The sequence below is a fragment of the Eptesicus fuscus genome, chromosome 16, assembly GCF_027574615.1.
Source record: "Eptesicus fuscus isolate TK198812 chromosome 16, DD_ASM_mEF_20220401, whole genome shotgun sequence".
NCBI lineage: Eukaryota > Metazoa > Chordata > Mammalia > Chiroptera > Vespertilionidae > Eptesicus > Eptesicus fuscus.
The window spans coordinates 24,092,612-24,117,606 of NC_072488.1; the positions used below are offsets into that span (position 1 = coordinate 24,092,612).

Here is a 24,995-nt window from a genome sequence, read left to right on the forward strand (position 1 = left end):
CTCAATAACAGTCAGCTTTATTCCCATCTAGAAGGAATCAAATTTAGACATGGTTAGGTGAATTGTAAGCCACAATAAAGTCATTGTGACTGAATTATGTGATATGTTGTCAAATAATTTAGGAAGCTTCTAACTACTACCATATCCGTTCCTTCAGATCCATGAAGAAAGGAAAGAAGGTAGAAGGAAAAAAGAAGGGAGGGAAGAAGAAGAGAAGGAGCAAAATATAGAACCAAACAGAAAAATTAAAGGCTCACTATGCTCATATTACCACCTTTGTTTAGAAGGTGGCAGAGGAAGGGAGAATTCCTCTGGAGTCTCCAAAGGGAGATTTCTCCAGCAATCTGCCCCAGCACGGTTTTACATGGTCCCTTCCCTCTTACCAGTGCACTCCCCTGAATCCCTCCCTCCAAATTAGGGGCTTCAAAGGTGTCTCTGACTGGCTGAGCCACTGAAATACTCAAAATATTACTTATTTTCATACTTGAAATTCAGCAAAAGCCTCTTTATTTTCTCTGCTTCTTGGAAGCCTTGTCCACAATGCAAGTAAACCACATCAGTATGAAGAATCTGACCTTAGAAAAAAATGAAGAGAAGCCAACTTATGAAACATTTCAAAACATAACACACCAATGATTTAAGCCAGGTGAAACAGAAAAGGAAACAGGTTTGTCTTTTAAAATGCAGCCTGAATCGTTCATATTCAATAAATCAGATTCTCCCTAAGCACTATAAAGTTTTGGTACATCCAAAGTTACAAGGACTCTATTTTGCTATATAAAACCATTACTAATTTTTCATAATACTTATCAATAATAGTAAAAGCTATCCTTTACTGAATACTTACTATATATGACATTGGATATTTTTATTTCTTATTTGGGTTATAGATACATGAATTTCTTTACCTTGTATAATTTTTTTCAGCTGCATATTTATGAATTGTAAGCTTTTCTGTACTACATTATGTTTTAGCTAAAAATGTATTTAATGGGGAAAAAAAGAAAAAATATACATTTAAATTTTTTAGGGTGACTACCTAAAGAATAAAAGTAATGATGAGCTATGTGACCAACTTAGGAAGTTAGGCAGAAAGAAAATGATCTCAAATGAAAACAGAGAAATGTAGAATAGAGTGAGGAGTAATAAAAAGGGTAAATATATGAGTAATAGAAAAAAAAATTTACAGGCCAAAACAATAAAAATGTATTGTGGTATTTAAAATATATAAAGAATTAAAAATAAATAAATAAATAAATAAATAAATAAATAAATAAATAAATAAAAAATAAATAAATAAAGAATTAAAATGAATCACACAGGTGCCACCATGGAGAAGTACCATCACCACTGCAACGAGGCTGACCTAAATGCAAATGAAAGCCACAACATTGTTCAAGGTGGGGTAGTGAAGATTACAATCAGAACATCAACCAATGGACTGCAAGGATAGTGGAACAATCCTTAGTACGTCTGGTTAAGTTGGGAAAAGCTTATAAATCTATGGTGGTCTAGGGGAGTGCAGATGGCTTTCGCAGCCAGTTCATGCTTTTGGGGATACCACATCTGATGGAGCCTGTATGGAAGATGGGAGAACCAAACCATGAACCGTATAGTCCATGTTTTCGCCACTGTTATTGTCTGTGACACATTAAAAATATTTAGCCAAAGCCATTAACTTAAGAATTTGTCAGTGTATCCTTTCTTTAAAAAGTAAGTTACTTATTAATATGCTAGATGGCAAGTGTGCAACAGGCTTCAAAGCAATCAACAAAAACAATATTATAAGCAAGCAATCACATAGTAAGTTTATAGATTAGCTCATATTCTATATACAGAATCATTCCCTTTTTTACAAAGCATGCTTTTTTGCTATTAAAAGTTATCATTAATACCTTTTCAATTTTTTAATTATAAAGTCATATATAATCATATAAAAGAACATTTGGCAATAAAATATAAAAATCCATAAACCCAGCATCTGTTATATCTTAGTCTTACTTCCTTATAGTCTTTTCCTTTGTATCTAATTTTACATTATTTTAATAATGCCATATTTATAATTTTGTACTGTAAGAAGTTTTTTTTTGTTGTTGTTGTTGTTGTTTCTTTTTTTTTTTTTTTTAGCGCGAACGCAGTCCCCCACTACCACAAATTATGCAGTCGAGTTTCCCACATTTGGGGAAATCGCAGGGGTCAGCACATCCGGAGTGCAATGGATAAGCCTCGCCCTGGGAAAACCACCTTCGTGATCATGGTCTCTCCCCTGCCAGGTAAGTACTGTAAGAAGTTTTAATTTTACTCCTTACAGAATTACTTCAATAGGAACAGTTTAATGTCAGCAAAAAATAAATAAATAAATAAATAAATAAATAAATAATGGCATAACGTGAAAATACGATCTTATATTTTGACCAGCTTTTCACTAACATTATGTACCTAATGAGACACGGAAATCCACTCAAACAATAAAATTCTCTTTCAGCTTCTGAGATGTTTTAACAGGGATAAATAAAAAACATGTTGCAAGGATAAATCTAGAGAAAATAATAATTAGTTAACACTCCTTAATTTTGCATTTCTTCTTAGTTGTACACATGACTTAGTACAAAGGAACTGTTCCTTTTTTTCTCTCAACTAATAGTGGAGTACCAACTACTATTAACTTGTTTACATTTTCTGAGAATTGTTAAAACAGTTTTTAAAATTTCAAAATCTTGGATTTATATTTGAGGGCAAACTAAATCTGGTAACCTTGCATTACCCTGTTGAACAAAAAGAGCTACAGAGTACAATGAAAAGTATCTAAGTTGCCTTACAATTCACGCATCCCATGTGTAACAAACATGTATTGAATGCCTGTTACTGCATATTTCTCTGCTACTCATCATAGTTATCAATCTGCTGTACAAATTCTAAGTTTCTTTTGGCACCTATTCAGTTGGACAATTAACATTTATGTTTGGGGAAGAAAATAAAGTTGTTTTACAAGAGATGGAAAAAGCAAAGCTGGTTATCCATGTGGAAGGAACCAAAGTGATAAGCACTAATTGCTGACAGAGAATCACAGCTGTAATTTTAAAAACTGCTCCTAGCAAGTAAAAAAAACGCATAAAGTATGCAGCTCTTAAAAAGCTTATTAGCAGTCTAACTGTACAAGTGGTAAATTTTACCACTGCTTTAGTTTCAACCATCTGTAAATAATTTTAAATACTTATGTGGGGTTCAAATTAATTAGAATGAAGTGTAAATTAAAAGTATACAATCACTAGCAGATTATTAAAATCTCAGGACTTATGAAATGTAGTTAAATTTATTTAATAAATAAAATATGAAAAATTAAAGAACACAGCTGGCCACCAAATGTGAAATTATACCACTGTTTAACCTTGAAACAAAATCAAGTTTGCATACTACCACTAACACTAATACATATAGGAACTGGAACCATGATTCATTGAATTTGGGGAGAAAGAAAAGCTTGGTATTAATACTGACAATATTAAGACAGTATCCTTGTAGGAATACTGTGTGCATGTTTGATACTTTGCTGAGTAACAATAATTGCTCAATATTTAAGAAAAACATTAAGAAAATACAAGGGGAGAGTTTAATGCAATGATCTACATTTTCAGCCTGTGGAAAATTCTCATAGTCACTGCCTTTATGTTACCTTATACTGCTGGCTTTTGTGCCATTGAAGATTATAATAGTGGCCAAAATATTTGTGCAGTTAAGACTCATTTTGATTATTAGTTATTAAAGCCTGATCTTAAAAGAATAATAAAAAATATCTCGTGAACTTACTATTTGCTGCTTGTAGTCCTATATAATAAAGAGGTAATATACAAATTGATCATCACTCCAACACACAAGATGGCCGCCCCCATGTGGTCAAAGATGGCCGCCACAAGATGACCAGCAAGGGAGGGCAGTTGTGGGCAATCAGACCTACAGGGAAGGGCAGTTAGGAGTGACTGGGCCAGCAGGGGAGGACAGTTGGGGGAGACCCAGGCCTGCAGGGGAGGGCAGTTAGGGGCAACCAGGCCTGCAGAAGAGGGCAGTTGGTGGCAATCAGGCCTGCAGAGGAGGGCAGTTGGGGACGACCAGGCCGGCAGGGGAGGGCAGTCAAGGGCAACCAGGCTGGCAAGGGAGGGCAGTTAGGGGTGACCGGGCCAGCAGGGGAGGGCAGTTAGGGGCAATTGGGCTGGCAGGGGAGCAGTTAGGCGTCGATCAGGCTGGCAGCGGAGTGGTTAGGGGGTGATCAGGCTGGCAGGCAGAAGCAGTTGGGGCAATCAGGAAGGCAGGCAGGCAGGCGAGTGGTTGGGAGCCAGCAGTCCTGGATTGTGAGAGGGATCTCAGACTGCCGGTTTAGGCACAATCCAGGATTGGGGCTAAACAGGCAGTCGGACATCCCTCAGGGGGTCCCAGATTGGAGAGGGTGCAGGCTGGGCTGAGGGACACACACCGCCCCCCCTACACTCCCCTCCCCATGCACGAATTTTGTGCACTGAGCCTCTAGTTAAAATATAATAAAGATGATCTTCCTGTGCTGTAAAAATAAAATAAAATGTATCTATCACATATAAATGCATCACAATAAACAGATGTGATAGGAAGACAGAATTAGGGGGAGGGGGTTGGTTAATAAATAAGATGAATATGAAGTTTGATTTTCTGATTCCCACATCCCTGTACATGAGAAAACCATTTTCTAAGACTTGAAAAATTAACATTATTTTTAAGTCCTCATGAAATATATGAAGTGAAACGTATGAGCAATCAAACAACTTTTATATAAAAGCTGAAAGATATGCTTACTGGTAGGAGAAATGATAGCTAATTTGCAACCATGTTTGTAACCAGGATCCACTCCCATCAAGGTGCGCCCTGGAACAGGGTTTGTTAAAAGGAGCTGACGAAGGTTCCGTCCAAACATCATCACTGATTCCTTCTCTGCATCTGATGTTAGTTTGGCTCTTTAGAAAAAAGAAAAAGAAAAGGAGAATGTAGTTTTTCATTCACCCAAATTTTTTTCCAGAAGAACAGAATTCATTTTATACAGTTACTAGTGACCCGGTGCACAAAATTTGTGCACATTAAAAGGGAATTAATTAGAGGAAATATTTTATTATTGCTATTTGCCCTTTCTCTATAATAGAAGTGTCAGAGATGAAAGAAAATTTATAAAATGTATATGAAAATCTCCCTCCTGTCAGAGTCTGAGGCGCGCTGCGGGACTTAGAGTCAAGTCCCCACCCACCCGCCCACACCTCCAAATCGCACGAGACCCAGACCCAGCCAACCCCACCCCGTCAAGCCCCGCAGGGCAGGGGTCGCAGCCTCAGGTACCCCAGCCTGGCGCCGGGCGGGGGACGCAGCCTCAGGTCCCCCATCAAGCCCCGCCAGGTGGGGGGGGCACAGCCTCACGTCCCCCAGCCTGGCGCCGGGCGAGGGGGGCACCCTCAGGTCCCCTGGCCCAGCCTCAGGACCCCCAGCCCCAGCGCGAGGGTACTAGGGCGCAAGGGCATGAGGGTGTGACGAACATTTCCATATTAGCTCCTTATTATATAGTATTCCTCACAAGAGCATTTATTAACAAAATTACTTAAAAAGAAAACACCATATACAAAATTATATTGAGTCTATTTTTGCTAAGTGCAGAAACACAGTATCACAAATGACTTTGTGGTATCAAACCTACCAAGTTCATCATACCTATGCTTCTTCTCTCTCTGCTCTCTTTTATGTACAAAATCTGTATGTATAAACATCTGTGTATATGAGAGAGACAGGATGTATAAAGATTTGGACAGCAAATGGATGTCAAATTAAAGTTTATCAACAAATTAAAAATATAAGCACATAATTAGAGTGATAAACTATTGAGTCATAAGTAGCCTCCTCCAACAATACTTAGTTTTACACCTTCACCGATGTATCTCTCAATGTTATAGTCTCACTCTATTCCATTCCCTGTATCTACCCCCTTTGTCTTTCTCAGTGATTTGATATGACCATAGATACTAATGCCAGTCTAGAACTATGGTTCATATAAATAACTTCCCAATTTTATCCAAAAAAGTTATAAGATTTTATAAAAAGTATCTCTTCTTTATTAGACCAGGTTAAAAAAATGCATGCCATTGGCCACAAGAAAAGTGAGAGTTCAAAAGCAAGTCAAAGTACATTTCATATCAGTTTTGAGGTAGAATGTTTTACGTAACTGAAGGCACATAGATCTAACAATATTTGCTTTTCTGGCTTAATTCAGTTCCCTAAGGCTCTTCTCTCATTTTCCCTAACACTTCAGTCAATTCTCCCTGCAGTTAGCCATGCAACATGAAAAGTATCATTATAGATCTTCACTTTTAACTTTATTTATCGAGTGAGCATTTGTGTCAGTCTTATATAAGGTACCATGATTGGTATGAGAGATACAAAGCTGAAAAGACAAGATCCCTATCGTGAAGACCACTATCTAGTGGAAGAAACAGAAAAATAAACAGACAAGTACAAAACAACGATAAGTGCTATACTAATAGGAACACATAGGGAGGATAGCTAAATTAGAAAGACTTTCTAAGAGATATCTTCTCAGGTGAATCAAAGAAGGATAAGTAATAGATATAGGCAAACAAAGGTAGGGAGAGTAGATAGAAGGCATGGAAAAAATACTCCAGACAATGGAAGCAGCTCATGGCTCATCATAGAAGAAGCAAGTAATTTAATATGCTAAAGTAAAAAGAAATACCAAGACATAAGGCTATAGAGACAAAAAGAAACCAGATCACAAAGGGTCAATCAAGCACATTCTTCTAAAGATTTTGCCTTTTTTCCTGGAGACAAAGAAGATCCATTGAAGGATTTTAAGTAGAAGAGTATGAAATAACCAGATGGCAATTTTAGGTTGGCAATGTGGAATATGTATGGGAAAAAGAAACAAGACAGAGATCATCTATGACCCTATTATAATAATTCAGACAAAATGATGATGTCCTGAACCAACTATCCCCTAGTGACCACAGAGATAAACATAATTCCAAATTCAAAATATAATGAAAGATGGTAAAATAGCACTTAATAACTGATGGCTTTAAGAAAGAGGTAGGTGTAAAAAATGACACATGAATGAATGATCATGACAATCAGAGAAATAAGAAATGCAGAAGTAGACTACGAATTGTATGTAGCCAACTGAATAAAATGGCTGCAAAATAATAGTCTAAATGATCTCACTTAATTCATACGTGAATGAAGAAAAGTCTGGTACACAATGGTTATGTCTAGGTAGTGAAATTATGTGCTTTTTCTTTGTTTTACTGATTTTTTTCTACATCAGGAAAATTTTCCTTTTAATTAGAGAATTAAAGTAATTTTCTTTTGAAAAAAAAAATCCATTGGGAGTTTCCCCCCTCAACTGCTGTTCAGGTAATTACAAGTATTTCTATTGAGAGACACATCTATAGACAATGTCTGAAAACCAACTTATGGAATGAAATAAGATATATTTCTTTAACCACAGGCATTTTACAAAAAGAGAAGGAAAGTGCTCTTGCTTGTCACTAATGGAAGTCAGAGAAGGATTATACATTAAAGAATCCTACACCAAACTACTTTCATTAACTCTCAATGAAATTATTCCACAAGCAGTGAAGCTGTACAAATCGAATATATACAAAAATGTTGAAAGTGCCACTAGACATTATATGCAACATGAGAAAACAAGATAAAGGAAATGAAATTTTAAATAAGTTAAGTTTCTATTTTACTTCAATAAGAACAGAATCCCTTATTTTTAAATTTGATGCCCCAGCACTCAAAAATAAGAGATGTTACTTCACACAGACTTGAAATGAAATAGTTTTCCAAAAGAAATACTATTTTTAAGGGATGTCTGGGCTAAAAAGGATGAATCAAGAGAAAATGACTTTGATAAAAAAGAAGTTGGACAAAGGAACTATGTGTTGTTTTTAATAGTACCTCCTCACTCTCTGCTCTAAATACCTTTAACCTCAATATCCAGGTCCAGAAAAAGAAACAAACATAAAGGCTACTATAAATTAATGAGGTTGAAGAGATGACTACTAGTAAATCTAGAGATCCAAGATAACCCTTGCTGAAACCTATGAACAAGTGAGAATGAAGAAAATCTGTGGCACATAGGAAGGAATGCAGAAAAGGCTGGTTTCTAAAGATTGCCTACCAAGACCAAGGCTAGAGAGAAAAGAGGGGTTTGCCTCCTAACATTACTTTTCTTTCCATCTCCTCCCTTAGAGACAAAACCGTACCTCACCTTTTTTGCAGTTCTTCTTTATAACTTAGTCCCTCTGCTGATCCATCTATATGATTCCTTTAATAACCTTTTAATATTTGCTCATCATTGCTGATAATTACTCATCCAAATGACTCCCATTTGGAGTGAAAAACATTATATTACCTTTCTCTCTTCATAGTAATAAATTCATCATGTGTTCCACTGATTCCCTTATGCTTTTTTTTTGCTCTCTGTATCCATAAAACTGCTTCCAGCTAACTTCTCCATTAACTTCTTGGTTTGTTTCTCCCAAGCCAAATCTCTCATCAATAACACCCTTTGTTTAGCTTGGTTGTCAAACTGAAAGACTGTATTGCAGAACTGGAAAAGGTACACAGTAGGGGTCAAGATTTGATAAGTATATCATAATTAATAGCTGTTTTGTGATGTATGAATGTGAATGCCTCTATAGACTGAAATCTAGGCTTAATTTTAAGACTTTGTGATTGGGACTCAGTTCTTTGGATTGGTTGATGGGTCAACTAATACTTATTATGACATGCTTTAATAGGCTTATTATCATACATAGTAATAAACAGTATACAAAATTAAATTAGACAAGATGCGTACCTGAACTCCCTACAGAGGAGAGGATAAATAAGGCGTTTAAAAGAATCATCTATTGAATTGTGTAAAATCTTCATTAACTCCGGCCTTGCAAAGCGACGTGGTCTCCACCTGAGGGGAAAAATAGCTATACTAAAACTGATGTACCAATAACAAGACCAGGAAACGGCTCTTGGAAGAGGAAAGAGGAAGTGGAACAGAAAAGGGGGAATAACTTTACTGAAGTCAAAGTAACAGTCTGTGTAGAGAGATTATGATGGAAAATTATTAACTATGGCATCTGGAGTTATTTTTAAAAACCTAGTAACCATGGTCATACAAACTAAAGGAAGGAAAAACTTTCCTATTCTAGGAAGAGTCTCCAAAGCATAATAATAATGATCAAAATCTTCAGATATAAGAAAGTTACCAAAAAAATTACTACAAGTAGGTTAGTACTACTAGGGCATAAAATATTAGTTTCTGAGGGACAGAGGGAGGTTTAGAGACTAGTAGATAAGCTAGAAAATACGGCAATGAGCAGGCCATTAACAGTATTATACACCATGCCATGGAGCTTGGCCATTTAGGAAAGATAACACGTCCTGCGTCATGGGACAATATGCTAAGAAGATAGTCTTTTAAGGCGATAACATCCTAATGGAGTGCTTTTTTAAAAAAAGCATTATTATCTGATGTCTGCTGGGGTCACTCCCCATAAGGCCAAACCAAGGTATCCCCATTTGCTTATAGGAAAAAACTTTTACATATGCTATGGTTTCTCCCAAGAATGCCTTGATTCCTTTGTCTTGCATGCTAAACCATAATTCGTTTTTTTTTTCCAAGTGGAATTTATTGGGGTGACACTGGTTAATAAAATTATATAGGTTTCAGGGCTACAATTCTAAAATTACATCATCTATATATTGTATTGTGAATTCACCACCCCAATAATGTTTTTAATGTACAGAAAATACTATATCCATTGCCTCATTGTTGGTTTGTGTCCATATTAGTACATATAGATATCAGTATAGTATTTTAGAAAAAAAAAAGAAAGGAAATTTTATAAAAATCTATAAACAGACCTGTTTTGGATGCACCACCTACAGAATTCATTCTTAACTCCATCAGGAATGTTGACCTTGACCGTCAGTATCTTCAAATTTTCTCCACGGTTAATTGCCAGAATCTGAGTACACACATATATGGCAAAGACTATGATCCACAAAACATATAAATGATCAATTTAACCAGTCATCATTTATAAAACAAATCAGGTGGTTACCCAACCTAGAACTATATCAATTTTTTATTTATTTACCAAAAATGTATTAAAAATAATCATTTCTTTATATAGTTTATAAGATTTTAAAAAATAAAACACAAGTACAGAACCTATGGCATTCACCAGAAGAGTCTTTGGTGATCTAAAATCTCATTTCAGATTCAACTAATTGAAAATTAATGATCATCTAGAGATAGGATATACGTTTTATATTTGTGAAAAGAAATTGCTAAGATAAATACAAATAGACAAATTCCTGAGTAAAATATTTAATCACTATTAATTTGTACCATTTATTGAATACTTAGTAATTGTCAGGCCCATCCAAGTACTTTAAATACATTACCTCATTTAATCTCCAAAACCACCAAACATACATGCATTATCATCTTCATTTTACATAATTTTCCAAGAATAATTTGTCCCAAATCATAAGCAGTAAAGGAGAAATTTAAACTCATATCAACCTGCTCATGATCTTAAATTAATACATTAAAAGAGCAATTGTTTTAAAACATATTAAAAACTTCCCTTAAAGAGCAAGCAAACCTCAAGTAAGCAAAAGAAAGAAAATAATAAAAACACAGGGGAAAGTAACAAAATAGAGAATAGAAAAACAATAGAAAGTATAAACAAAACCAAAACTTGGTTCTTTATAACACCAACAAAATTGACCAACTTTTCACTAGACTAGGGCCATATAAGGCCCAAGAAATCAATTGGTCTGGCCCTGCCAAGGCATTAGGGGTGAGTTAATTAAATGTTTGACTAAATATAGCAGGATTATTTTTAAGTTGATAAATTTGTATGGCCTGCGAATGATGTTATAAATATCCAAATGGCCCTTCACAGAAAGAAGGTTCCCCACCCCTGCACTAGACTGTCCAAGAAAAAAAGAAGAAACATTCTAATTACTAGCAAAATCAGAAATGAAAGAAGGGCCATGACTGTGGATGATACAAAAATAAAAAGAATAAGAGAATACTACAAACAACTGTATGCCAAACTAGATCACTTAAAGTGGACAAATTCTAAAAAGATACAAACTGCCAAAACAGAATCAATAAAAGTGGAAAAGCTGAAACAATCGAAAACAAGAGACTGAATTAGTAATTTTAAAATTTCCTACAAGGAAATGTCCAGGCTCAGATGGCTTCATTGCTGAATTCTACAAAATATTTAAAGAATTAATGCCAATTCTCCACAAACTCTTCCAAAAAAATACAATAGAAAACTTTCCAAATCTTTCTATTTACTCTGACACCAAAACCAGACAAGTACATCACACAAAAAAAAAAAAAACACAACAAGGAAAACACACACACAACATACTTATTATATCTTGTGAATAGAGATGTAAATAACCTCAATAAAATATGAGTAAACCAAATCTAAAAACATATCAAGAGGGATTGATTCCAAGAATGCAAGTTTGGTTTGACATACAAAAATCACTTAATGTTATACATCAGACCAATGAAATAAAAAACAAAAGTACATGATCATCTCTACACATGCAGAAAAAGTATTTGACAAAATCCAGCAGTCATTCATGATAAAAATACTCAACAAAGTAGGAATAAAAGGTATTTCATCAAGGTGGTAAAGGGCACATACAGAAACCCGACAGATAACACCATACTAATGGTGAAGGCCTAGATGCTTCCCATCTAAGATCCATCTCCTCTTGCCACTTCTATTCAACACTGTACTGCAAATTCCAGTCAAGGAAGTTAGGCAAAAATTAATAAAGAAAAGAAATAAAAAGCACCTAGACTGAAAAGACAAAAGAAAAACTACACTTGCAGAGAGTATGATTTTATATATTAAAAAATCCTAAAGAATCCACTAAGAAACTATTAGAATTAAGATTTCAGGACAATCAATTTACATACACTAGCAATAAGCTTTCTGAAAATAGAAATTCTTTTAAAATTTTATTTACCGAAGCACCAAAAGGAATAAAATACTTAGGAACAATTTTAACAAAAGAAGTGCAAAACTTATACTCGGGAAGCTACAAAACAGTGTTAAAAGAAACTAAAGACCTAAATAAATGGAAAGACATCCCATGTTCATGGGTGAGAAGGTTTAATATTGCTAAAATGGCAATACTCTCCATATTGATTTACAGATTCAATGTAATTCCTATTAAGTTCCAGCTAGGTTCTTTGCGAAAATTGACAAACTAATTTTAAGATTCATATAGAAATTCAACAGACCCAGAATAGCCAAATCAATCTTGAGAAAAACGGAACAAAGCTGGAGGACTCCCACTTTCTAATTTCAAGACAGGGTTACTGGCATACTAGTAAGAATAGACCTACTGAATGGAATAGGATTAAGAGTCCAGAAGCAAATCTATATCTAGGTCAACTTATCTCCAACAAGGATGCCAAGACAATTCAATCGGAAATATGCAGTCTTTTTAAAAAAATAATGCTGAGGCAACTGAATAGCCACATACAAAAGAATAAAGTTGTAACCCTTCCTCACACCATACACAAAAATTAACTCAAAATTGATCATAGACTTTAACATAAGAACTAAAGCTATAAAACTCTTAAAAGAAAATATAATATCTTTAATTTGAATTTCACATGGAAAAGATCCAGAATTGAGCTCAAATCCAAGCATACGTGTAAGCAGAGTCTAATAAGAAAGGTCACGGGTCAGAAAGTCATGATACTTGAGGTGTTATACTGTCAGCTATGCTAATAATTCTTAGTGTCACCTATAACTTCTCTGGGCCTTGAGTTCCCCACTTATGAAATGGAAAGGATATGACAATATTACAAGAATTTCAATGAAGAAAAAAGAAAATAGTTGACATAAAATTATTTAATTCATTAGTAAGTAGGCAAATCCAAAGTATTATCATTATTACTACTACCAGCATGCATAAGGAGTTTCCTTATTTACCTGATGATGTTGGATGTTTCTTATGTTGCATGAAAAATTCTGGTAGAGATGAAACTTACCAACATCTTTCTCATTTACATTTTTTGAGGTCACTTTTGCCAGAGATGACTGAATAGAAATATATCTATTTTGGCACCTGTTCAAATAAACAAATTTTAAAATAAACAGGTTATCTATAATAATAAAATTGTAATATGCAAATAGACCGAACAGCCGAACAGCAGAACAACCATCCGTTCTACCACACTATGACACCCACTGGCACCAGGCCAGCCAAGGTGGGTGCAATGCGATTGGTCGGGGGCCCAGCCATCGCCCCATGATTGCCCCACAGAGGGAGGCCCAGGCCACCGGCCGGCAGGGTGATCAATCAGGGGGCTCCACAATCGCCCCAAAGAGGGAGACCCAGGCCACCGGCCAGCAGGGTGATCAATCGAGGGGGCTCCACAATTGCCCCAAAGAGGGAGGCACAGGCTACCCAGCGGCGGCGCTGCAGCAGGAGGGTGGGGCCTCCCTCTGTGGGGGCGATCCATCATGGAGCCCCAGCTGGGTGGGCAGGGCCTACCTCTTTGGGGCAATTGATTTTGGAGCCCTGTGATTGATCGCCCTAAAAGGGAGGCCCAGGCTACCTGGCCAGTGGCAATGCAGTGGGTGGGCAGGGCCTCCCTCTGCAGGGCGATCCATCACAGGGCTCCCAGACTGTGAGAGGGCACAGGCCGAGCTGAGAGGGAACACCCTACCGCCTGCACAAATTCCGTGCACCAGGCCTCTAGTTTATTAATATGTGTAGTAAGGAAACATGTTATATGGAATAGGTTAAAAAAAAAAAAAATTAAGCTGCTACTGCCCTGGCCAGTGTGGCTCAGCCAGTTGGAGCGTCATCCCATGCACCAAAGGGTCACAGGTTCAATTCCTAGTGAGGACACATACCCAGGTTGCAAGTTCCATTCCAGTAAGGGAACATACAGGAAGCAACCCATCAAAGTTTCTCTCTCATTGATGTTTCTCTCTCTCTCCCTCTCTCTTCCTCTCTCTAAAATAAATAAAAACATATCTTCAGATGGGGATTAAAAAAAAAAGTTAAGCCACTACCAAATATTTTTAAATGATACCCAACTATGAGTTATTGGCCCCTTAAAAGAGGAGTCTTTGCCTAATCCTAAGTCCTACTAATCTATTTATGTATCAATACAATCCTTCCATAAAATATCTAAATGATTCAGATTCCATATGCAGTTATATAAGAGATCAAAACTATCTACAATAAAACAGAGCAATAATCCTGGTCGAAATATCATCCTTCTCTAACCACCAAGTAAGCCAGTCAGAATCAATTAAAAACTAAAAAGAAGAAAATGTGTCAGAAGAGCTCCCACTGACAATGTATTGAAACAACCAAGTTTTTGCAGTATAATCTATATATATATAAAAGCGTAATATGCAAATCAATTGGACCACAGAACGACCGGTCAGCTATGATGCGCACTGACCACCAGGGGGCAGATACTCAACACAAGAATGCCTGACCAGGGCCTGCCGACCAACCTCTCGGTTCCTCCCCCGGGCTGGCAGGCTCCGATCGCCCGATGGGGAACCAAGAACCAGGGGTGGGTGGCGGCAGACATAGGCGGCGCCGGGGCCCAATCGCCCCGTGGCCCTTATCGCCCCACACACAAAGGGCAACCGGCAACAGTGGCAGCAGGGGGAGGGGCCAGCTGCTGGCAGCCGGAGAAGATTGGCCCAGATCGCAGGCTAGGCCTAGGAACCCTACCCGTGCACAAATTTCGTGCTCTGGGCCTCTAGTTACCTATAACACATTTTAAAAGCTGGGCAATTCTCCTACTTCAACTCATTCCTGCTAGGGTCACTGAAAAAATAGCAAAGTTCTCTCCTCTGAATTAACATGACCCTGACAAGCTACAGTAGTCAACTGATTCATGTCTACCTTTCCTCTTCTCTACACAGCTCACACAGCTGCATATGTGGAGAGAGAGGAAGAGCAGAGGGTCAGGGAACATCAAAATTAAGTTTTAAATTACTTTTTTTAAGGGAAAAAAAGAAAAAACTCATGGATACAGACAACAGTGTGGTAACTGTGAGGTGGAGGCGGATCAAGGGAGGTAAATGGTGATGAAAAAAATAAAGGGAAAATATAAATAAATTAATTAAAGTAAGTAAGCAAAGTAAAATCTCATTTTTTAAAAATTGTTCTTTAAAAGATAATTTAAGCCCTGGCCGGTTTGACTCAGTGGATAGAGTGTTGGCCAGCGGACTGAAGGGTCCTGGGTTTAATTACAGTCAAGAGCACATGCCCGGGTTGCAGGCTCGGTCCCCAGTGGGCGGCGTGGAGGAGGCAGCCGATCAATGATTCTCTCTCATTATTGATGTTTCTATTTCTTTCCCCCTCTCCTTTCCTCTCTGAAATCAATAAAAATATATTTTAAAAAATAAAATAAAATAATTTAAGCCCTGGCTAAAGTGGCTCAGTCAGTTGGAATGTTGTTCGGTACACTAAAAGGTTGAGGGTTTGATAACCAGTCTTGGGGCTTGTGCAAGAGGCAGCTAATCAATGTTTCTCTCTCACATCAATTTTCTGTCTCTCTCTCTCCCCTTCCTCTCTCTAAAAAAGCAAAAATTAATTTTAAAAAATATCTTATTTTAATGAGGCATAAAATCCATAAGCCTGAGTAGGGTTTAGGTCAAAGGGTTTTAAAAATCTCGTACAAACTGGGACTGTGATACCATGGATAAGCTGCTCTCCATCAGCTAAAATTCATTTTGAGGTCAGTACTTTTAGCCATACCTGACATGAAATAGTTTCGTTAGCCTAATCACAGTAAACACTAGAAATGAAATGTTTTAAAATTATATTCCTATGGCATAATATGTTTAAAAAGCAATGCCACCGACTCTAAATGAATATGAATCTCTCTCTAGCATAGTTTGTATAACCTAGTGGTTTTTAAACAGTGTTCCTCAAAGTCCTCCACTGAGGTGCTTCAATGTTAGGAAGATGAGTATTCAGTTTCGGGCTCCCTGCTCAGAATTCAATTAAAACAACTTTACTTTTATCTGTTTTATATATTAGGGTTCTGTTGTTTGAACAGAGTTCTGCTACTTAAAAAAAAAAAAAGTCTAAAAATAAAGTTTATTTTAAAACAAATTTTTTTTTAATTGATTTCAGAGAGGAAGTTAGAAGGAGAGATAGAAACATCAATGATGACAGAGAATCATTGATTGGCTGCCTCCTGCACACCCCACACTGGGGATTGAGCCCTCAACCTGGACATGTGCCCTGATCAGGAATTGAACCATGACCTCCTGGTTCATAGGTCGATGATCAACCACTGAGCAACACCAGCCAGGTTGAAAAAGTTTTTAATGAACACTGGTCTTAGCACTAACCATGCATCCCTTAACAACATGAATCCACAAAGCAGAAAAACTCTGTACAAGAATTACTCACAATTTTCTTATGAAGTCAAGTGTCTCTTTATCTTTAGCAATCATGTCTGCTAAAATATGCTGCACTCCTGTTTCTATGTCCTGGAGTGTCGAAAGCCCTTTAGACAAAAGAGAAAACAAAAGCAAGAACTATAGATTGTTTTTTAATTGTTATTAAATCATAATAAGTTTATTCTAGTCAAAAAGAACCTTAAATTGACAAACTTAACACATTGCGGACGGATCACGAGAATTCTCCCTTCATATTACACAGAATTTTACAAAGTATCATACTTTAAAAAAAGATTAGCTTGTAAGAACAAATAATAAATAACTTCAAAATTCAATGGGTATTTAATTTTAAAGCGTGCCTTTAAAATTTATGTAAAACGCTTTTTGTACTCGTTCAATAGAAACTTATCTGGCCACTGGGTACAGCTAGCAATAAAACTACTGGTCCACAATGTGTTAAGATACAAAAGTATCATGGCAATGACTAGCTTTCCTCTCCAACAAAAACAAGTCTTCAAAAGCAATAACAAAGGACCTTCATATACCATATAACAGTGATGGGTAACCTTTTGAGCTTGGTGTGTCAAACTTCGCCAAAAAACTGAGCATAACTCGGGTAGTGTGTCACTTTGAGGGAAAAAACATTATTTCGCAAATGTTTCATCCTCGGCATGCGGCCGCGTGTCATCAAAAATGGCTACACGTGTCAGTGCTGACACGCGTGTCATAGGCTCGCCATCACTGCCATATAACCTAGTGGTGAAAATGCAGCTCTGGCTCTGACCGGTTTGGCTCAGTGGATAGAGCACTGGCCTGCAGACTCAAGGGTCCCATGTTCGATTCTGGTCAAGGGCATGTACCTTGGTTTCGGGCACATCCCCAGTAGGGGGTGTGCAGGAAGCAGCTGATTGGTGTTTCTCTCTCATCAATGTTTCTAACTCTCTAACTCTCCCTCTCCCTTCCTCTCTGTAAAAAAATCAATAAAATATATTTTTTTTTTAAAAAAAGAAAGAAAAATGCAGCTCTGGAGCCAGCTGCCTGGTCTAATCCTTGTTCCACCATTTACCAAATGTGTGAGTCTGGGCAAGTTACTTGACCTTTCTGTGCCTCAGTTTCCTATAAAAGAGGACTAGTAATAGTACCTACTTCATGAAGTACTAGTATTTACAAAGATTAAGCATGTTATGGAAAAACACGTTAGTAGTACTGTAACTGTGCTGGGCCATGAATAATTCCCATCATCAGAAGTATCACCAAGTATCCATCATCACATATAGTTCAGAAGCATCACCATATATGACAATCAAGAGAGATATGGTTATCAAACCTACCCAGTAGGAACTCAATATGAGAGTGAACTAAGGAAACCTTGTAGCACAGGGGATAAAAAATAAAAGGAAAGGAAATCAACCATAAGAGAAAAATTAAAATAAACAATAAACCTTTATGCATCTAACATTCTGAAGCTTTGGCATTCAATTTTACTGAGACATATTATGATTGGCCATAGACAGTCTCCACTGTGACCAAACTTAATGCATGGCTATACAGTCTCAGCTACTTTAAATTATTAAATGTTGCAACCCTTTAAAAATCCAACTAAAACTACATGTTTAAAAAAAATAAACTTGAATTTTACTCATTTCAACCCATCTCTATACTCAAATAATATTAACTTGCTTCTTCTTGTGATTATTATCCTTTTCAAAACAGATATTGAGATGTGTTATTTGTATATGAACAGATATATATTTTTACAGACACACATACTCAATTTATTAAATTGCAAACTCACATTTGCTGATTTTTTTAAAAAACCGAGATCATGGTATGCTGTGATTCTCTACAGTTTTATAGATTCTGTTATCAGATACTGCCCCCTACAGATACTTATGTCTCCTAGCCTAAAAAATCAACAGAGGCCAAGATAAACTAGAATGATTGTCGGAATCACCAGAACATCACTCTCCCCATTAAATCCTATCAGCACTCCTGAAAAGGCCACTTATTCAACAAACTTTGATCTAAGGCCCTCATTTTGACAATGAAACCAACACATCTTGAAAATGTCAGTTGTCACTTTCCTTGGGTTTTTCTTAGAAATAGCTCTGCCTTACTCCGTTCCTCTCTCTCTCTTGTGCACAAAAGGACAGGCAGATACATTTCAAAAAAAGACAAACACTTTACTCCTGGAGAGCACAAGTGTAAGAGGAGGACTTCACTTTATTCTTCATGCACGCTGACACTGTTGAAATTCTTTCCAAAAACAAGATATGACTTTATAATAAATTTTTAGAAATAGGACAAAGTTTTAAAAGACAACATAGGAGAATCTTTATAATGTGAAGAATCCTTATTATCCTTATAACCTTAGGATGTAAAGATATTATTTTTAAAAGAAATAAAGCAATTACTATATCTTAAAAGATCAATAAATTGAAAAAATTAATATATTAACAATAATAAAACTAAGACCTTCTATTTACCAAGATAAAGCATAAAGAAAGTATGGGAGAAAAGATCTGCAACCCAGATAACTAAAAAAAGAAACTGATGAACAAAATAGATCCAGAGACATAGAATCATGGAACAGACTGATGAATTTCAGAGGGAAGGTGGGGGTGTGGAGGTGGTAGTGGCGAGAGATTAACCAGCGAACTTGTATGCATATATGCATAGCCCATGGACACAGACAATAGTGTGGCTAAGGCTTGGGAGGGGCGGACGTGAGGAGGAGATGGTCAATGGGAAAAAAAACAAAGGAGATATCTACACTAATAAAAGAGAAAGATTCAAATTGACCGTACCTTCGTGACACCTACTATCCAATCAGGAGTGAGTATGCAAATTAACCCAACAAAGCTGGCAGGTTAAGTTGCATACACAGGCACCAAGCAGCCGAGGGCGGGACCCAGGCGTTCCTCACCACTCCAGCCGCTCTGGGCCTCTGGGCAGCGTGGGAAGGCGGAAAGGCGGCTCTGGGCCAGAGCTAAGGCAGAAAGGCGGCTCCGGCCGGAGCGAAGGTGGTGCCGGCTGTCAGGGGAAGGAAGGCCCATTCTTGCACGAATCTTCGTGCATCAGGCCTCTAGTCTATAATACTTTCAATAATAAAGATAAATTTTAAAAAATAAAAGTACAGCCCTAACCGGTTTGGCTCATGGATAGAGCGTCGGCCTTCGGACTCAAGGGTCCCAGGTTCGATTCCGGCCAAGGGCATGCACCTTGGTTGAGGGCACATCCCCAGTAGGGAGTGAGCAAAAGGCAGCTGATCGATGTTTCTCTCTCATCGATGTTTCCAAGTCTCTATCCCTCTCCCTTCCTCTCTGTAAAAAATCAATAAAATATATATATATTTTAAAAGTACATACAAAAAAGAATATCTTAAAATAATTGTAAATTAGTAAGAAAAAGAGAAACAGCCCAAGCCAAGTGGCTTAGTTGGCTGGAGCAAAAGGTTGTAAGTTGGATTTCCTTTCTGGACACATACCTAGTTTGCAGGTTCAATCCCTGGTGGGGGTGCATACAAGAGGCAACCAATATATATTTCTCTTTCACGTGGATGTTTCTTCTCTCTTTCTCTCTTCTTCTTCCTCTCTCTCTCTCTCTTTCTCTCTCTTTTTCTTTTTCCCTATCTGTCCCACTTCCTCTCTCTCTAAATAAAAAAAATCAATAAACATATTCTTGGATAAGGATAAAAATGTTTTTAAAGAAAAAAGATAAACAAAATTAAAAAATGGACAAAAGTCTAGAACAGATACTTCATCAAAAAAGAAAAGCTGAATGGCTAAGCAAGAAGTGTACTGGGATTTATTTGGTAAGAATTCCTTATTCTTTATATGTTATGTTTTTTGTACAGCCATTATTACTTAATCAAACAAACTTTTTAATATATGTTTTCAAATTTAAAGAGAAACAGGGCTGATCTCTTTAAGTAAAGCAGGTACCTTTTACACTGGGTTGAATGTAAGACAGCAGATTGAGCATCCCTGGATTCTCAAGCAGTGTTCTGGCTGCTTCCTCTAATCCCAACTGCCTTGCTCTCTGGGCTTTGGTGCCTTTGCTCCCGGTTTTATATGGAGCTGACTAGAAAAAAAATTCAGAAAACATACCACATCATTCAGTTTTATAAAGCGAGTTAAAATTAGGACACAAAATTAGAGGGCATGGTGAGAATGCTAAAGATATCCTATGACAACCATTTCATCTTCTTTCAGAGACTAATTAATATTAATTAGATAATACTGGCTACATGAAGACAGTTGTTCTTTATCTGATTCTTTATACTTTTATGTATGCTTAAAATTTGTTTGTTTAGATTCACTCATCTTAAAAACTCAGTGCCTGAACTGTAAGAACTGTAAGGTCCTCTCCTCAACTCCAGCAAGCTCCTCTAAAAGCTGTCAACATTCAATGCTTCTACTTCTGTACCCACAGTCACTCCTCAACCCGCCATCACCACTGCTCTTTCCATACAGTATGCTCAAAGTGATATCAGAAAGATCCATAAGGATCCCCTAATTACCAAATATACCTTTTTCCCTCCGTGTCTTGCCAAACCTCTCTGCTACACTTAACCAGTTAACTGCCACGATATTTTGAATTTAATTAAAAATATCTGCCACTTGCGTACAAATGGTTATTTTACCTCCTTCTAAAACTGTTTTTCCTAGTCTTCCACAGGATCATCATCTGATTCTCCTCATACTTCACTACTCTTTCCATGTCTGCCTTCCTTAAGCTCTCCCTTCCGCCACCCACGCCTCAGTGGTCCACCCTGACCTGCCTTCCTCACCAACTCCCCTGGAGTGAAATCTTCTATTCTCATGGTTTCAAATACCAAATACATGCTGAAGACACTCACAACTAGGCCTTCATGTCAGGATTCTCCTTAAGCTTCACACTACTATAACCTCATCTCATTTTCCCTATTTGACTGAGAATTCCTAGCAAAAATATGCATCTGATAGTTATTTAACAAAGAATAAATCTTTTGTTGAATTAAGTAATGATGACTGATGACTTTAGCTTTTTATATAGACCTAAATCTGGTTTTCATTAAAAGATAAAAAGGGCTCCTTACCACGTGTTCTAGTTCTTCAAAAGTTTTACAGTTTAACAAAGCTCTTAACAAGCATTCAGACATCTTTCCCTCCTTCTTAATTTTCTGGATTGTACCACGAACCTTCTTAGCAACAGCCCTGAAAATAAAAACTTTTGTAATATACAAGACCTATAGGTTAAAACTTTCTCTTTGAAGCTATCTCCAACTTACAGAAATGTTGCAGGTAAAGTAAAAAGTACTTCTCCCCCCCTCCCCTGCCCTGAACCATTTGAGAATAAGTTGCCATCACATTCAAGTAGTTTATGTGCATTTTCTAAAACAAGAATCTCCTCCTACATAATATAACCATCAAAATCCATTAATTACTATTGATGTTACTTAGACACCAACTTATGGGTGAAAGTTGTACGCATTGCTATTGGGTATCACTGCTCAAGACGAGTACACCTGACACTCATAATTGATTTCTAAATACCGTTTTCCACTACAAAGAACTGGAATTTCGCCCTAACCGGTTTGGCTCAGTGGATAGAGCGTCGGACTGCGGACTGAAGGGTCCCAGGTTCGATTCTGGTCAAGGGCATGTACCTTGGTTGCGGGCACATCCCCAGTAGGGAGTGTGCAAGAGGCAGCTGAATCGATGTTTCTCTCTCATTGATGTTTCTAACTCTCTATCCCTCTCCTTTCCTCTCTGTAAAAAATCAATAAAATATACAAAAAACAAACAAACTGGAATTTCATAGAGAAGCTGATCCCAGAAATCAATGTACAGGGATCAATGCACAGGTGGGGTGGGAGGGGGGGCCAAGGGCAAAGCACTGTTGTTCTACCACTTTATAATAATTTTTCACTGTGAATATACAATCCTACTGTTATTTTCATCCTATTTCATTACCTGTTCCTATTTACACGATCTGCCTAATAATGCTATTGCTAAAATGATGGGCAAAAGGCAGGGAGATAATAAAAATTAATAAAAATGATAAAAAATAAAATTAAATCTAATCATGGAAAGAAAGAAAAAGGCAGGAGATTTCAAATTAAAGATGAAGTATATGCAGTCCTTAGATTACATTCTATATGCCTTTTACAGTCCTGGGAGCCTGGGGGCTGGAGCCTATCAGAGTCATTTTGACAATAGACCAATGTCCTATTGACCATCATAGAAGGAAAAGAGGCATATTTAGAGAAAATACAGAAAGCTTTTCTTTAATCATATTCTTTAATTTACTTCTTAATAGTGACTCCCTCAGTTGGCTAAGTGATTTTTGCCTCTCAAGTAATCAGGATCAAGCTTATTAATGAGCTTTATTAAATAGCGTACAATAACTTTATTAAAGTACAATAACAATAATTTTATTAAAGTACATAACAATAACTTTATTAAATAGCGTACAATAACTCTCCACATACTAACATTTTAATTCTCCTGGCATTAAAAACTTCAACAAAAGAGGTGGAAAGGTTAGTGAGTTGCAAGTTCCCCAAAAATCACAGGAAGCTTATTGGACTTGTTGTAAAAATAACCCTTAATACTTTTAGAATGGTTTAATGGTAGTATATGAAATTTTAATCAAATTCTTTTTGTAGACTTAAAGAACATATGCTAACATGGCACCTGGCATGTAGAAGACATGAAATAAATGCATGAATGATGAAGAGTGTTTTCATAAACTTTACTGAATAATACAAAGTCTTACAGTCTTTATAGTTTCTACATGTGTATTCCTGAGTTATTACAATAAGTACATAGGCATAATATTTTTAAAGGGTACGTTCCATTCTATAACTGTGCAAAACTTACAATCCTGATATAAAATTACCATCCCCTCTAAAAAAATAGAAAAAGAAAATATACATATTTCCTACCAAACTCTATACTGCCAAAGAACTTTCCACTAAGGGTCTTTATATAGTATTAAGAGGGCAGTTTTGTGCATGCTGTTGAAGATTTAGACAACATTTTATTTTTCTGAGTTTCCTGCTGGCAGTCCTAATTTTGCCATTATGCAGTACACAATCACTTCTATGAAAGATGACAGTCAAACTCTTAGGCACACACTTTCATTGAAAACCACCTTTTTGATACATGCCCAAGCTATGCGTAAACACACCAGCAGAGGGACTCTGTACAGCCCTAAGTAAGTAAACTAGAACTGACTCTCTCTGTCAGAATAGGACTATAACCAGATAATAATAAAGATGCAAAACAAACACTGAAACTGTTGAAATATATTGTCATTCACTTCCTCACCGTTTCTCCTCATTGGATCACATGCCCTCTTTCCCCTCACACTAGGCTTATCTCTTCCCAGGTTTCTTACCTTAACTCCTCTAGTGTTTGTTGAACTTCTCTCAAGTAATCAGCATCAAGGTTATTAATGAGCTCTTTTCGATAACGTACAATGAAGGGAATTGTATTATCATCATTAAAGAGACGAATGATGTTGCCACAAACCCAAGGTTCAATATTAGTTCTCTCAGATAAAACCTGTAAATTAAGTATACTTAGTGATTTAGAATCCTAAAAATTAAAAATCTATATTATAATATGTAATTTAAAATACAGCATCAAATAATGTTCTCCAATCGCTTAGAAATTACTTGCTGTGGTTTAAAATTTTTTCATTAAAAAAATATGTATATACATAGTATATAATTTGACAATCATAAAACAGCCATTTCACTAATTTAATAAAATACAATTGAAACCAGTCTGTATCATTTATATTCTATAGGGCTCAATGAGATATGCACCTTTTTTTCTATCAGACTGGTCACAAAGATCAAAGAGTTGGTAATTCACAGTATTGGCATAAGTGACAAGAAAAGGAACTTTGAGTCACTGCTAGTGAGAAAGTACAATGGTATAACCTCTCAGAGAAGAGCAATTTGACAACATCTATCAATATTTACAATACATAAATGTTTTAATGCATTAATCCCACTCCTAGGAATTTATCCTGATATATTTATTCCTCTTGAAAAGGACATTTATAGCGATTTTGGGGGAAGAATTGTTTCCAGCAGGGTAAAAGTTTGACAAAACCTAATTTTGCAATGGGGAACTGGTAAGTAAATTATGATATGCCCACAGAGTAGGATGCCATACAACTACTGCTTTGTGGACTGATTTGGAATGATTAACAGTAAGTGGAAACATGGCTTACTTTCAGGAAAGGTAACTGGTTGGATGAGAGCTAGGATAGAAATATCTGTATCTCTGCATTTTGTATCATACACATATAGCACTCCAAATTCAAAGTAATTAAGTTTTAAAAACACACTCAAGTCTACATGTAAAAGTTTCAGCACAATGTACATGTAAGCAGAAGAGTTTAGAGAAGTCAGCCTAGAGAAGAAAAAGAATGAAATGCAATTTCAGTAACTCTTTTCAAAACCTA

The 24,995-nt window shown here is 36.7% G+C and overlaps 1 protein-coding gene and 1 non-coding gene across 2 annotated transcripts in view; both read right to left on the reverse strand.

Annotated features, from left to right (window-relative positions):
* Positions 1-24,995, reverse strand: part of SRBD1 (S1 RNA binding domain 1) — a 162,369-nt gene that overhangs the window by 120,377 nt on the left and 16,997 nt on the right. Inside the window, exons 5-13 of the mRNA XM_008162174.3 lie at positions 23,916-24,082; positions 21,610-21,727; positions 20,474-20,612; positions 16,540-16,636; positions 13,074-13,209; positions 9,952-10,055; positions 8,888-8,995; positions 4,822-4,979; positions 485-575 (exon numbers count right to left, since the gene is read on the reverse strand). Coding sequence (XP_008160396.2) covers positions 485-575; positions 4,822-4,979; positions 8,888-8,995; positions 9,952-10,055; positions 13,074-13,209; positions 16,540-16,636; positions 20,474-20,612; positions 21,610-21,727; positions 23,916-24,082 — 1,118 coding nt within the window. The remainder of the gene's footprint in view (positions 1-484; positions 576-4,821; positions 4,980-8,887; positions 8,996-9,951; positions 10,056-13,073; positions 13,210-16,539; positions 16,637-20,473; positions 20,613-21,609; positions 21,728-23,915; positions 24,083-24,995) is intronic.
* On the reverse strand, positions 2,123-2,281 carry LOC114230339 (U1 spliceosomal RNA). The gene has a single exon (XR_003616247.2). It is a non-coding gene; the product is annotated as a U1 spliceosomal RNA (small nuclear RNA).